We start from the raw sequence: 13,316 nt of genomic DNA on the forward strand, positions 1-13,316 counted from the left end.
TCCCCGCTCACTGGGGCAGACTGCAGTGTAAGAGCCACTCATCATAGGCAAGGGGTGGTTTGGACCTGCCGCCTCTGCCTACCCGTGGGCTGCCCCTTTGCAACCCCAGTACCTTTCGGGTCTTTAGCACGGCCTGCAGCCTGGGGCTTTCCAGGCCAGAGCTCCTCTGGCCTTTCCCCAGCCCTGCTCCAATCTAGGTACTCTGCTCAGGTCTCTGCAGCCAGGTCCCTCCCTCTCAAAAGCTAAAGAGAATCTGCCTTTAGCTTCTGGGTTAAGCTGGCCACAGCTGTGGTCAGTGACTCACTCAGCTTCCCCAGCTGTTCTTAATCCATTTTACTGTGCTGCAGCCCTCTCCCAGGGCTGATTTCAAACCCGTCAGGGCAGGAGCTGGTGTCCACCCTGCTACAGTGACTTTGCAAACTAATTAATTTGCAAACTAGATACCATCAGATTAGGCCTGAATAAAGACTGGGAGTGGTTGGGTCTTTACAAAACCTAACTTAATTTCCCAAATACTAATTTCTCCCTACTGTTACTCACACCTTCTTGTCAACTGTCTGTAATGGGCCACTCTCTTACCACTTCAAAAGTTATTTTTCCTCCCTTGGTATCCTGTTGTTAATTGATTTATCTCGTTAGACTGACCTAACACTTGGTAAAGCACCCCCATCCTTTCATGTATTTATACCTGCTCCTGTATTTGTTATTTCATACATCTGATGAAGTGGGTTCTACCCCACGAAAGCTTATGCCCAAATACATTTATTAGTCTCTAAGGCAGTGGTTCCCAAACTTGTTCCACCGCTTGTGCAGGGAAAGCCCCTGGCGGGCCAGGCCGGTTTGTTTACCTGCCATGTCCGCAGGTTTGGCCGATCGCGGCTCTCACTGGCCCCGGTTGCTGCTCCAGGCCAATGGGAGCTGCTGGAAGCGGCAGCCAGTACGTCCCTCGGCCCGTGCTGCTTCCAGCAGCTCCCATTGGCCTGGAGCAGCGAACTGTGGCTACTGGCAGCCACAATCAGCCAAACCTGCGGGCACGGCAGGTACACAAACCGGCCCGGCCCACCAGGGGCTTTCTCTGCACAAGCGGCGGAACAAGTTTGGGAACCACTGCTCTAAGGTGCCACAAGGACTCCTCATTTTTTTATGTTAAGAAAAGTCATAGGTCATGTGGAATCGCAAACACCAGTGAGGGAAGAGAAATAAAACAAAAGGAACTGCAGAGGGGGGAAATATGTACAGAAAGCAACAAAACTGGATTCAGGTTGGAAAACTGCATGCAAGCACATGTGAAGAAAACTAATCCAAAATGTGGCTATTGAATGGGAAGGAGAAACCTGGAAAACTGTAATTTTGAAAAAGATCTGGGAGGAAGGAAGCAAGAAGCTGCTCCACAGTGGATTATGTAGGAATCCTGCACTGGCAGAGGCATTGACAGGATGGCTCATTTCTGTCCCTAATTTGTGTCTCCAGTTCCTACCTTGCTTTACAGGGTGGGAAGAGCTCCATAAACCCTACTGGACCACATGAAGTGGCTTCACTCTGGTCTGACTAAATCCTCAGGGCATCAAAGTCAAAGGAGTAAACCATGGAGCGGAGATGAGTGGAGAACTTGAGCTTCCTGCCTCTGAGATGTCATCCATCTATCCTGATCTTCCCTCTCTGTAGGGCTTTCCTCCTGCTCTGTGGGAACAGAGAAGGACCAGAGCCTTTGTTGTTCAAAAATAAGTGCTTATTGTGCAGGGAGAGCTGTTTGGGAGAGAAGAGGGACTTGCTGGAGTTTCCCTTTCTGTCTTTCCTCACGGCGAGTTCCAGGGGGTCTTATCTAATTTACCTTGCTCATAGTTCCATTTCAGAACTGTGAGCAAGGAATTCTTTCTTCTTTAAGATTTCCTAGGTAACTGTCAGTCATCCATGAAAGGCCCACTCCTGGCACTGCATGTGCCCAAAGTTATGGTGGATAGAATTTGTGACTCTACCTCTGGACATGGGGAGGAACTTGAGGCTACATAAACACTATCACAAAGGCTAATCCCAACTGTACAATATGCATTTAGGCAGGCTGTGAAGGGCACAGAAGACTCTGTGTCCTAGATTAGACCTTCAGATTCTATGATTTATTTTTTCTTTCCTGAAATTATTTGGATACTCTACTGCTGATGCCTTTTTCACCACCTCCCCTTCCCTGGAAACTTAAAAGTACCACTACTGCAGTACATTTTTACTTTGCAAATTCTTAAACTGTCTGAGCTGCTATTTCGAATACAGGGCAAATTTAGCACACGTCTATATTTCACAAAAGAGACATCCAGCTGGCCTCACTTTTATTCATAGCCCTTAATGTGATTAGCAGAATGATAGACTGCTGAGGACATAAACAACTTGGATACTATGTGTCCAATATTAATCTTAGGAGTGCAGAAACATTTCAGCTCAGATAAGCAAAAAGAGCACAGGAGGGAAACGAATGTATGTGCTTGTCTGGTTTCTGGGGCACTTTAGGTGAGCAAAAACATTTTAATTTAATTTATAAAATTTCAATTGAATGCAAAAAAAAAAAAATACTCTTCCTCCTCCCCCACCTTTCCAAAATCTTAACAAGAACAAGGAGGAGGCACAACCTAGGCAACAGACACAGCAAAAGAGAGTGACTAGTAATCTGACGCAAAGTACTCTATGCTTAGAATCTCTTAATGCACCTCTGCTGATATGTATTATTGATAGCAATATAGAGCTCATGCAGGAGAAAAGGGCATACATTGGAATTTCCAGGATATAAAATCACATAATTGGATGGTGAAATTTTGCTAGAATAGTTTTAATAATGTGTTGGTTGATGGATAAAGGCTTAATATAAGATTGCTTCATTATGTGCTGGTAAACAGAAGTCAACACCACTAAGATCAGTGGTGATTCACGATAATGTTAATGGACTATGATGGAACAGTTTCATCTACTATAGGCAAGTAGGTGAGCTACGGTCAGAGAGTGAGCTGTGTTTGTTTCTTATATACAAGTGGAATTGTACTTTGCAAAATCTCTCTCATGGATGTGGTAATAGCGACTTGAATTTATGTAACCTGTCAACCTGTATGCTCAAAGCAGTGTTGCCAACTCTTGTGACATTAGGTAATTTTTTTTCTGTAGCTTTTGGAATCAAGAGATTTCAGGAGAATTAAAAAATAAGTTTCTAGCCTTCGTGGTTGCAAAGGCAAACCTGAAAATATGATCCGAGTTCATCCTAAAGGTTCAGAAACCAGAAGGCAAGTAAAAAGCACCCCAAATTTATTATATTTTTTAAAAAAACTTCATGACTTTTAAGTCAGTCTCATGATTTGGGGGACTGACTCATGGTTTCTGAATGCTTGAGATTGACAGTACTTCAAAGGCCTCAATACTGCGAATACAAATGTGAGTCACTTTACCATTATTCAGTAGGACTATTGATGAGCATAATGTTACCTATGGGTATGTGTACACTGCAGCTGGGATCATGCTTCCCACTCCCAGCTTGAGCAGACACAGACATGCTAGTTCTGCTCGCAGTGTAGCTGGAGTAGCACAGGCAGCAGTTTGGACTCGTCAACCAAGTACAAACCCACCTGGACCTCTGTGTACAGAATGGGGCAGCTAGCCCAAGCCTCCTGCCATGTTACCCCTGGACAAACTTCTATTTTTAGCACACTAGCAAAGGAATTGTATTGAATTACAGACTATAGGCCAGAGACGTGGCATTTGGATACATCAGGTCTGAATCTGCTCCTATATGTGTATAAAACTAATTTCACCCACCATTGAACTGCAATGATGTGGACTGAGGTGACCCTCCAGATTGAAATTCAGAGAAGGTTTAACAGTACGCAGCAGCAGCACCCAACATACCAAGGCAGGAAGTTAAAAATTCCTCCTAATGATGTCAAAGCTCTTTATAGCACTTGAATGTATCCTCCCAACACCCCATGTGAAGAAGGGAAATCTTATTCCTGTTCTACAGATCAAGAAACTGAAGCAAAGAGTGACTAAGGCCCACATCCTCAAAAGTATTTAGGTGCCTAAATAACTCTTGAGGATCAGGGCCTAGATGATTTGCCTAAGATTATACTCTGAAGTTGTGGAAGAGCCAGGAACAGACCTCTGGGGTCTGTTTCACCACTGCACTATTCCAAGTTAATATGAGTGGAACTCCACTGAAATCAGTGAAGGTCCACTGGCATAAAAGTACTGCAGTGGAAAATCAGATCCCAGAACTTCTGGATCTCAGGCCTGTGCCTTCATCATAGGAATATCTTCCTTCTGCTTGAATATGAATAAAAAATATGGGGAAAGGATGTCTGTATGGACATTAAAATATTTATTTGGGGTATTTGTGAAATGAATTCGTTGGTTTAGTTTTGTACCGTTTATATAGTTATAGCTAGAACACAGGCAGAGGAAGACGGAGCCTGTCCTTTTACTAAGGGAGACTTTGCTACAAAACTCATTGTATTATTTTTGGAAAGTAGCTCCTTTCAGGCTGACATAATGAAATATGCTCTACTGTAATCTGCTTGGACAGTAGACAATGTAGAGTTAATGGCGACAAACTTAGCTGCTATTGGTGGAGATAAGAGATGCTGCCTCTGCTAGTGGAAACTGGTGATGCAATCACCTGGCCTCAGTGAACAGATATCTAACTAGTTAGAATTTGAAGTTTGTCCTCTCCCCATGCTGTGAAGAGTTTGCATAACTCTGTAAATATATGCCTGGTTTAAACTAGGGCTGTCAAGTGATTAAAAAAATTCATCACGATTAATCGCACTGTTAAACAATAATAGAATACCATTTATTTAAATATTTTTGGATGTTTGTTACATTTTCAAATATATTGATTTCAATTACAACACAGAATACAAAGTGTACAGTGCTCACTTTATTTTTATTGCAAATATTTGTACTATAAAAAAACAAAAGAAATAGTATTTTTCAATTCACCTAATACAAGTACTGTAGTGTAATCTCTTTATCATAAAAGTTAAACTTACAAATGTAGAATTATGTACAAAAAATCCGGCATTCAAAAATAAAACAATGTAAAATTTTAGAGCCTGCAAGTCCAGTCCTACTTCTTGTTCAGCCAATCGCTCAGAGAAACAAGTTCGTTTACCTTTGCAGGAGATAATGCTACCTGCTTCTTGTTTACAATGTCACCTGAAAGTAAGAACAGGCATTCTCATGGCACTGTTGTAGCCGGCGTCGTAAGATATTTACGTGCCAGATGTGCTAAAGATTCATATGTCCCTTCATGCTTCAACCACCATTCCAGGGGACATGCATCCATGCTGATGACAGATTCTGCTCGATAACAGTCCAAAGCAGTTCGGATCAACACATGTTCATTTTCATCATCCGAGTCAGATGCCACAAGCAGAAGGTTGATTCTCTTTTTTCGTGGTTTGGGTTCTGTAGTTTCCGCATCAGAGTGATGCTCTTTTAAGACTTCTGAAGGCATGTGCCACACCTCATTCCTCTCAGATTTTGGAAGGCACTTCAGATTCTTAAACCTTGGGTTGAGTGCTGTAGCTATCTTTAGAAATCTCACATTGTGTTTTGTCAAATCTGCAGTGAAAGTGTTCTTAAAATGAACAACATGTGCTGGGTCATCATCCAAGACTGCTATAACATGAAATAGATGGTAGAATGCGGGTAAAAAAAGAGCAGGAGACATACAATTCTCACCCAAGGAGTTCAGTCACAAATTTAATTAATGCATTATTTTTTTGACGAGCGTCATCAGCATGGAAGCATGTCCTCTGGAATGGTGGCCAAAGCATGAAGGGGCATATGAATGTTTAGCATATCTGGCACGTAAATACCTTGCAATGCTGGCTACAAAAGTGCTATGCAAATACCTGTTCTCATGTTCAGGTGACATTGTAAATAAGAAGAGGCAGCATTATCTCCTGTAAATGTAAACAAATTTGTTTGTCTTAGCGATTGGCTGAACAAGAAGTAGGACTGAGTGGACTGGTAGGCTCTGAAGTTTTACATTGTTTGTTTTTGAATGCAGTTATGTAATAAACAAAATTGTAAGTTACACTTTCACAATAAGGAGATTGCATTACAGTACTTGTATGATGTGAAATGAAAAATACTATTTCTTTTATTTATCATTTTGCAAATATTTGTAATAAAAATAACATACACTTTGATTTCAGTTACAACACACAATACAATATATATGAAAGTGTAGAAAAACATCCAAAATATTTAATACATTTCAATTGGTATTTTATTGTTTAACAGTGCGATTAAAACTGCGATTAATCGCGATTAATTTTTTTTAGTTAATCACTTGAGTTAATCAACAACTCTAGTTTAAAGTGGTATATTTTCTTGACAGGTGCTAGGCAGGTGTTAATTAACATATTTAGGCTTCTCAGAATTCAATATGTATAATATAATGTTTCTCTTTAAGCATTTTTTTCTATTTTCATCAATTTAAGTTTTCTCAGTTGCAGGAAATTATGGGGGTTGGACAACTTGGGGATCAGACAATAATTATTGAATGACAGTAGATGTTGGGATTCAAAATGTTAAAGCTTAACTGTTAAAATACAAATTGTCAACGTTATATGACAAAGTAAAACATCTTAAATCAAACTCTAATGAGGTCTCAAGCAGCATTTTTCTTACTTTGTCTAGGTGTATATTTTTATTATTAATTAATGGATTTTTTTCCCAATGGTTTGTGTGTGTACAGTGAAATCAATTTTACCAACAAAAATCTAGTTCTTCCAAGCCTAAAAACATATTTTTGAATCCTGATTGCCTCTAGTTTCACAATCACTTATGATTTTGTTCTCCTTTGATTCTCATCTCCTTCCTAACACCTCGCTCTGACACCTTTCATCCAGCTAATGCAGCAACCTGCTGGAACAGCTCCTTCAGTGCTGGCATTCAGGTTCCTACAAGAATAATGTGCCTGACACTTCTCTGTATACACAAATCAGGCTTTTTTCCCCAGTGAGCTAGTTAACCCCATCTCCACTGCTGAGGTGAAATTTAATGTTTCTTTTAATTACCATTTTTAATGACCAGATTTAATAACAACAAATGATTTAGAGAAATCAAATAATAAAGTGGGAGTATTAAGGTTTATTATCCATTGCACTGGTAATGCGTTGGTGTATATTGTGTGCCAGTGTTTTTATCAGCATGTCATCTAACTCTGCTCAATTGCAGAAAAATAGGTAAGAAATTTCTTAGTGCACACATAGCTTTGGAGAATTGCTATGGCAGCAGTAGCCTAGGTATTATGCTGGTGATTCAAAGAACAATATAATCATCTCTCCAGGTCAAGGTGGTTCAGTCTTTGCTGTCACACCGATTGGCTATTTAGGGTTGCCTTTGAAAACCACTTAAAGTGCAGCTAGGATGCAGCAGCACAGTTTCACAGAGGCTTACACCAGGTTAGCTGATGATACCTTTGCTCCATTAACTGCAATAGTTCAGCAATTATGCTTTAGTGTCTTCCTTCGGGTATATTGAGCTATAAATAACAGGACCAGTCCACCTGACTGCTTCCCATACCCTCTATGAGAGCATTTTTGATTGATTGGGTTAGAGCATCTCACAGTGCACACAGAGGCTTCTCCATCAAAAGCCTGTGACTTTGGAATGATTTTTCTGTGGCAAGGCTAAAATGTTTTTTTTATTTTCTTTTTCGGTTTATCTATGTGGGTTTCTTTTGCTGGGCTGAGTTTTATATTTTTGGGGAGTTCTAAATTTATTATTATTATTTTATTTTATGTTATTTTTAGAATTGGGACATTGTTGTCAATTACATTTTTGTTAAGGGGCTTGGATGTCTTTGGGCACTGGCATTTAATAAAAATTGATTTTTGTTTTCTTATTTAGGCAAGATTAACTGTTTATAAGATTAATATTTTAAATTTTCTAAAAGGACTAATGATTTTGGGCATCTAATCTGAGACTCGTTTTCAGAAAGTGCTGAGCACCTGCCCTCTGAAGATCAATATCCTTTAAGTCATTTCAATTTGAGTACCCAAAAACTGAGGTACCCATAACCACTAGTCACTTTTGAAAATGTGATGCCCTTAAACCTAACAATATATAAATAAAAATTATACTTGCATAGTGGTTCAGTTACCAATAAAAGATAGGATACCAATAATTTCTAAATGGTCACAATGGGTAGATAAGCCACTGTCTCCCAGCCTTTTTGGGCCACTAAACCAACTACGACTTTGGCTATTCCCACTAGTGCAGGTTGACTCCCATTCCTTTGTACCTGCTCTAACCTTCAGTGGAATCTGGGTTCCTCTAAAGCCCAATTTCACAATAGCCAGTGGGGGCAAGGAGTAGCCCAAGCTCAACTGTGAGCAACAACAAAACTGAATAGGAGGCAAGTAGTGGTGGCACACTAGAGTTCAACACAGGAACTCAGCATTTAGACATGAGTGGATGACTTGACCCTGTTAATTGAAGGGTTACCCAAACAAGTTACTTTGGTCATTTGCAAAGTACATGGATGGAGTGAATCCCTTCCACCTATTTTTGGAGCAGACTATTGAATAATTAAGTACGTTCCAAAACTGACTTAGGTTAGCACTTTCAGAGGAGAAAGAATCTGCTCAGTACTTCCAAGCATTTCTGTTTCATTGAAAAACAGTTAAAAATAACAGGGGAGAATTAACAAGATGTAATACAAAGCTAAAATATAGGTCTAAATAGAGATAATGGCCAAAAGACTTTTGGCTGTTGGTTTGATTGGCTCTGGGAATATGATTCTTTCACTGTCTGTTGTCATATATTTATCCAGAAATATACCCAGATACTGCTGTACTTGTGTTATTTTTATGAAGGCCCCTCTATGGACTTTAATATTAGCAGGGCATGAGTTTACATTCTGCAGGCAGTACTTGCATGTCTGCTTTTATTTTTATTTTTCAATGGATAGCTGAAGTCTGAAGTCCAATGTGTGACTGTCACACTATGGAATATATAAAATAGTATTATGGATAGCACAGAAAACTTGTACACGTGACCAAACAGACTCACGTTACCAACAAACTGTCTGGAAGAAATCTGAAGGTATTCTTAAGGTGTACAAAATATAGGCCCCAGACCTGCCGTTCTTACTTACACAAAGCTCCTCATGATCTCTCAGTTGATGTTTTGCCTGAGGAATGACCAAGGATTGCAGGACTGGGATCATACTGTGACCAAAGAGTTGGATGTCATTCTGACTCTAGATGTATGCATTTGAGGCTATTGTTGGCTATAAATGACTGGTCAAAAGCCCATTGGGCATCTTGCCATTGACGTCAGAGGGCTCTGGTCAGGCCCATAATCTCTATCATATCATGTATGTAGTTCCCAGATATTTATGTAGAGCTATGAGCTTTGAATTTTTGATATGAAAAATAAAAGCAGGAAACTCCAGGCACATGTCAATATATTAATTAATATCCTACTTGAGTTTTGACACCAGTCTATATTTTTATGCCATCACTTTGTATGAACATGCTTAATGAGAAAAGACATCCTATTTCACAAAGGGATCCAGAAACAGCCAGGCAAAATAGATCAGTCCATTTACGCCAGGATCCTGTCTTGATAGTGCCAGAAACTATACATGTTTGCCAATAAATACGGAAAAGGGAGCCGCTAATAAACAGAAGGAAAGCAAAAAACCATGGAAAAAATTATAACCAGACACATGTATCTGCCTAACATAGATGTCACCTGTAGGGCTTTTAGTGGGGGGACATACGGGTACTAAATGACCACATCTATATTTCTGCAGTATATGTTGGGAGCAGCACAGTTCAATACTGATCTTTATACATTTGAAACACAATTACCTATGCGTTAGTCCTAACAAATTCCTCTAGCTCAATCCATTCAGAAAGCCACTAACAGTAAATAACATGACTATGCTGATGCATAAATTTTACATACTACAGAATGACTTAGAGCATCACAAGGGATTTTGAATGTATTAAATCAGTCTGTTTGACATTTACGGGGGTGACTGTTATTAACAGTCTGGGGATACATCAAAGCTTGAAGCAGAAAATAAAAAATAAAACCTCTATAACAAAATAAAGAAAATATAACAGTTATGTCCCATGGTCCTGAACCCGGTCCCTGAAGATCAATGGCAAAATTCCCATTGACTTTGCTGAGAATGGGATTAGGCTCCAAGTATTTCTTCAAAGAGAATACTGAATATTTTGCAGTCACATATAACAGCCTTGCAAGCTCATCATGGAAATTTACCAGCTCAGGCCAAAATTCTATGAATCTACCCTTCATTCCAATACATTGTAGATTTTTAATAGATATTTCAAAATAATACTATTTTGTATTTATGTAGCACCTTCCACATGAGGATCTGGATGAGCTTTACAAATACGGAGTGAAGCATAATCATAGCCCTGAGAGAAGAGAATTATTACTCCACATTTTATAGACGGAGCAAAGTAAATTACAGAAAGTTTAAGACCAACAATTTTAAAAGTGGCCACTTCTTTCTCAGCTGTTGAAGGCTCAACTTGAGCCAGAACCTGATTTCTGCAGTGCTGAGCAACCAGCGCTTCCATTGACCTCAAATGGATTTGTGTGAACTCAGCATCTCTGGAAATCAGGCCTGTGCTTTGAGTTAGGTACAGTGGACACTTCTGAAAACTTTGGCCTAAGTGACTTGCCAAAGTTGTCTGAGGAAATCTTTGCTAGAGTCCAGAATAGATCCAGCTCTATTTCCCAGCTCTCAGTCTCATATTTTAATCTCAGGGTCATCTTTCCTCCCTTCACGATGTTGCTTTCTAATTTGTGCTTGAGGTGTATCTGCCTGTTATTTTCACTTTTTTCTCCTTGCTAGTAAGGAACAGTTTACATTTAACTGTTGTGATCATCATCTTAGAAATTAATTGAATACATTGATGAATACAATTGCTGAATCTTTAATACCATCAATTAAAAGATATTGTAATATTCTGTTCCCGGTCTATAGGTGATATATGCTTTGAACACTAAAAATGACGAGCATGAGGCCAGTATACAGGCTCTTAAAGAAGCCCATCAAGAGGAAATTCAGCGCATCCTTGCTGAGACAAGGGAAACCATTCTCCAATATAAATGCAAAGTAGGAGAAGAGCAGGAGCTACGAAAGCATATTCAGACCCTTGAAGATACACTGGAGCAACACACGAGGCTAAAGGAGGAAGCCTTAGCAGAATTTACCATGTGCAAGAAGCAGGTGGAAGAGAAGGCATTCAGAACAGAGGCAAACCACACTGAAAGGATCATTACCCTTTCCAAGGAGATGCTAGATACGAAGACAGACTTTGAAAACAAGCCTCAACATTTCAACCAGGAGTCCGAGAGCCTGGTAAATGAATGTAAGCCATTTAGGCAAGAGAAATTGGATAAAAAGGAGACAATAGATGAAAAACGCAGCATAGAGTTGCAGGCTCTAATTAATGAAATGGAAAACCTCAAGAGGGAGAACCAGAAAATAACTGAAGAATATGCTCAGAAAGCCAGCAAACTACAAGCCTCTTACAAGAAAGAAAAAGAGACTTTGAAAAAGGCCATGCAGCAGTCAGTGGCCGATACACAGAAACAGTGCCAGCAAAGAGCAACAGAGCAAAAGAAAAGCTCTGAGGCCCAGGAAGCTGCTTTGCGGCAGCAGGCGAAGAAGCTGGAGGCTGAGCTGGAGGTGAAAGGCCAGAAGATAAATGAGTTGAAGAAGCATTCCCAGAAGCTGAAGGAGAGGATGCAGGTAGAATGGGAGATGCTGATCCATCTGCCTATAAAGTAGCAAATTACTAAGTCTTTAAAATTCTGTTCTATAAAAGTGTTTTTTCTTTCTATAAATAGTCCTTTGAGTTAAGTGCTTTGTAAGCACTAGAGAAGTTTAACAGAGCTCAGAAGGCAAGGGGGAGAAATGTAATTAAGTGACAGAGTTTCAGAGACAATTAAGAATCCATTGGGGAGCCTTCCTGAACAGTGCCCTCTCTCAAAGCTGTAGATGATGCACAGGGGGAGAGAGGTGAATCTTGTGTCTTGACTGAAAACTTATCCTCCCCTCAGCTGCTAGGTGAAGGGGGCAGTAATGTTGCCAAAGTGTGGCAGGGGGTATGCAAGGAATGGGGGATGGCAGCTGTGTATCCTCCCACCCTCTGGCCATCAGCAGCCCATCCACTTCAGTATGAGGTGCATTCTTGGGAAGAGAGTCTAGCCAGCAAGACAGCAAGTTGGACATCAGCTGCTTTATGTTGTATGCTCCTAATCATGACACTCAATTTAGGTAGCATTTAATAAAGTGTGCATCTTGGAAGATTCTAATACAATGATGATAATAGGCCGGATCACTTCCTCAGTGGGGAAGAATCTGTCGGAGGCAGGGCCGGCTCCAGGGTTTTGGCCGCCCCAAGCAGCCAAAACCAAAAAAAACAAAAAAAAAACAAAACAAAAAAAGCCGCGATCGCGATCTGCGGCGGCAATTCGGCGGGAGGTCCTTCACTCCCAGGCGGAGTGACGGACCCTCCGCCGAATTGCCGCCGAATACCTGGAACTGCCGCCCCTGTCCGGAATGGCCGCCCCAAGCACCTGCTTGAGAAGCTGGTGCCTGGAGCCGGCCCTGGTCGGAGGGGGCTCAGAAGGAGGAAATATGGAAATCATTAGGATCCCTCACAGAAATTCCCTCACACTGTTCCATTGGGGATGGGGGGGAGGGTGCAGGGATTACCTCCCCATCAAGGGCCAGAACCTCACAGCTTCCCAGGGTTCATGGGTGGCCAGGGCCAGACACAAGGAGCTCCTTCCCCCCATTGAAGTTCTGGTGCCCTCCGTCCCCACCTCACTGCCTGGCAGTACAGCTCTGAGTCAGCTGCACAGGCACAGACTCCTCCTTAAAGGTGATCCTTGCTGAGGAGGGGGCTTCAAGGAAAAAAAATGAGACAACCCCAGGCCACATCACCTGTTCTTTGTGAATTCCACAAGGCCAGACGGGGAAATGAGTCCAGACTCCACTGCTTCCCTCTCCCACACACACCAGAGAAGAGGGAGAGGGTGATGCCACAGAGGTGGGTAAGCCCTTCCATCAGTCAGGGCAGGGGGATTCAGTCACAGACCCTGGTTCAGCAAGGTACTTAAGCATGTAGCTAACTTTAAGCAAGTGAGTAGTCCCACTGAAGTGGCCCCTGCAGACCTTTCCTACATTTAACCCACTTACTTGAGCTGTGTTCAGGGTCCTGTTTCTGTTCTTAAGAATGTAATATTTCAAATTTTAGTTTTACAGTTAATTAATT

The 13,316-nt window shown here is 41.0% G+C and overlaps 1 protein-coding gene across 4 annotated transcripts in view; it reads left to right on the plus strand.

Annotated features, from left to right (window-relative positions):
* FAM184B (family with sequence similarity 184 member B) overlaps positions 1 to 13,316 on the plus strand; it is a 92,548-nt gene that overhangs the window by 31,686 nt on the left and 47,546 nt on the right. For all 4 annotated transcript variants that reach the window (XM_034771976.1, XM_034771978.1, XM_034771979.1 and 1 more), the window contains exon 2: positions 11,015 to 11,785. In XM_034771976.1, coding sequence (XP_034627867.1) covers positions 11,015 to 11,785 — 771 coding nt within the window. The remainder of the gene's footprint in view (positions 1 to 11,014; positions 11,786 to 13,316) is intronic.

Source organism: Trachemys scripta, chromosome 5, assembly GCF_013100865.1.
Source record: "Trachemys scripta elegans isolate TJP31775 chromosome 5, CAS_Tse_1.0, whole genome shotgun sequence".
Taxonomy (NCBI): Eukaryota; Metazoa; Chordata; order Testudines; family Emydidae; genus Trachemys; species Trachemys scripta.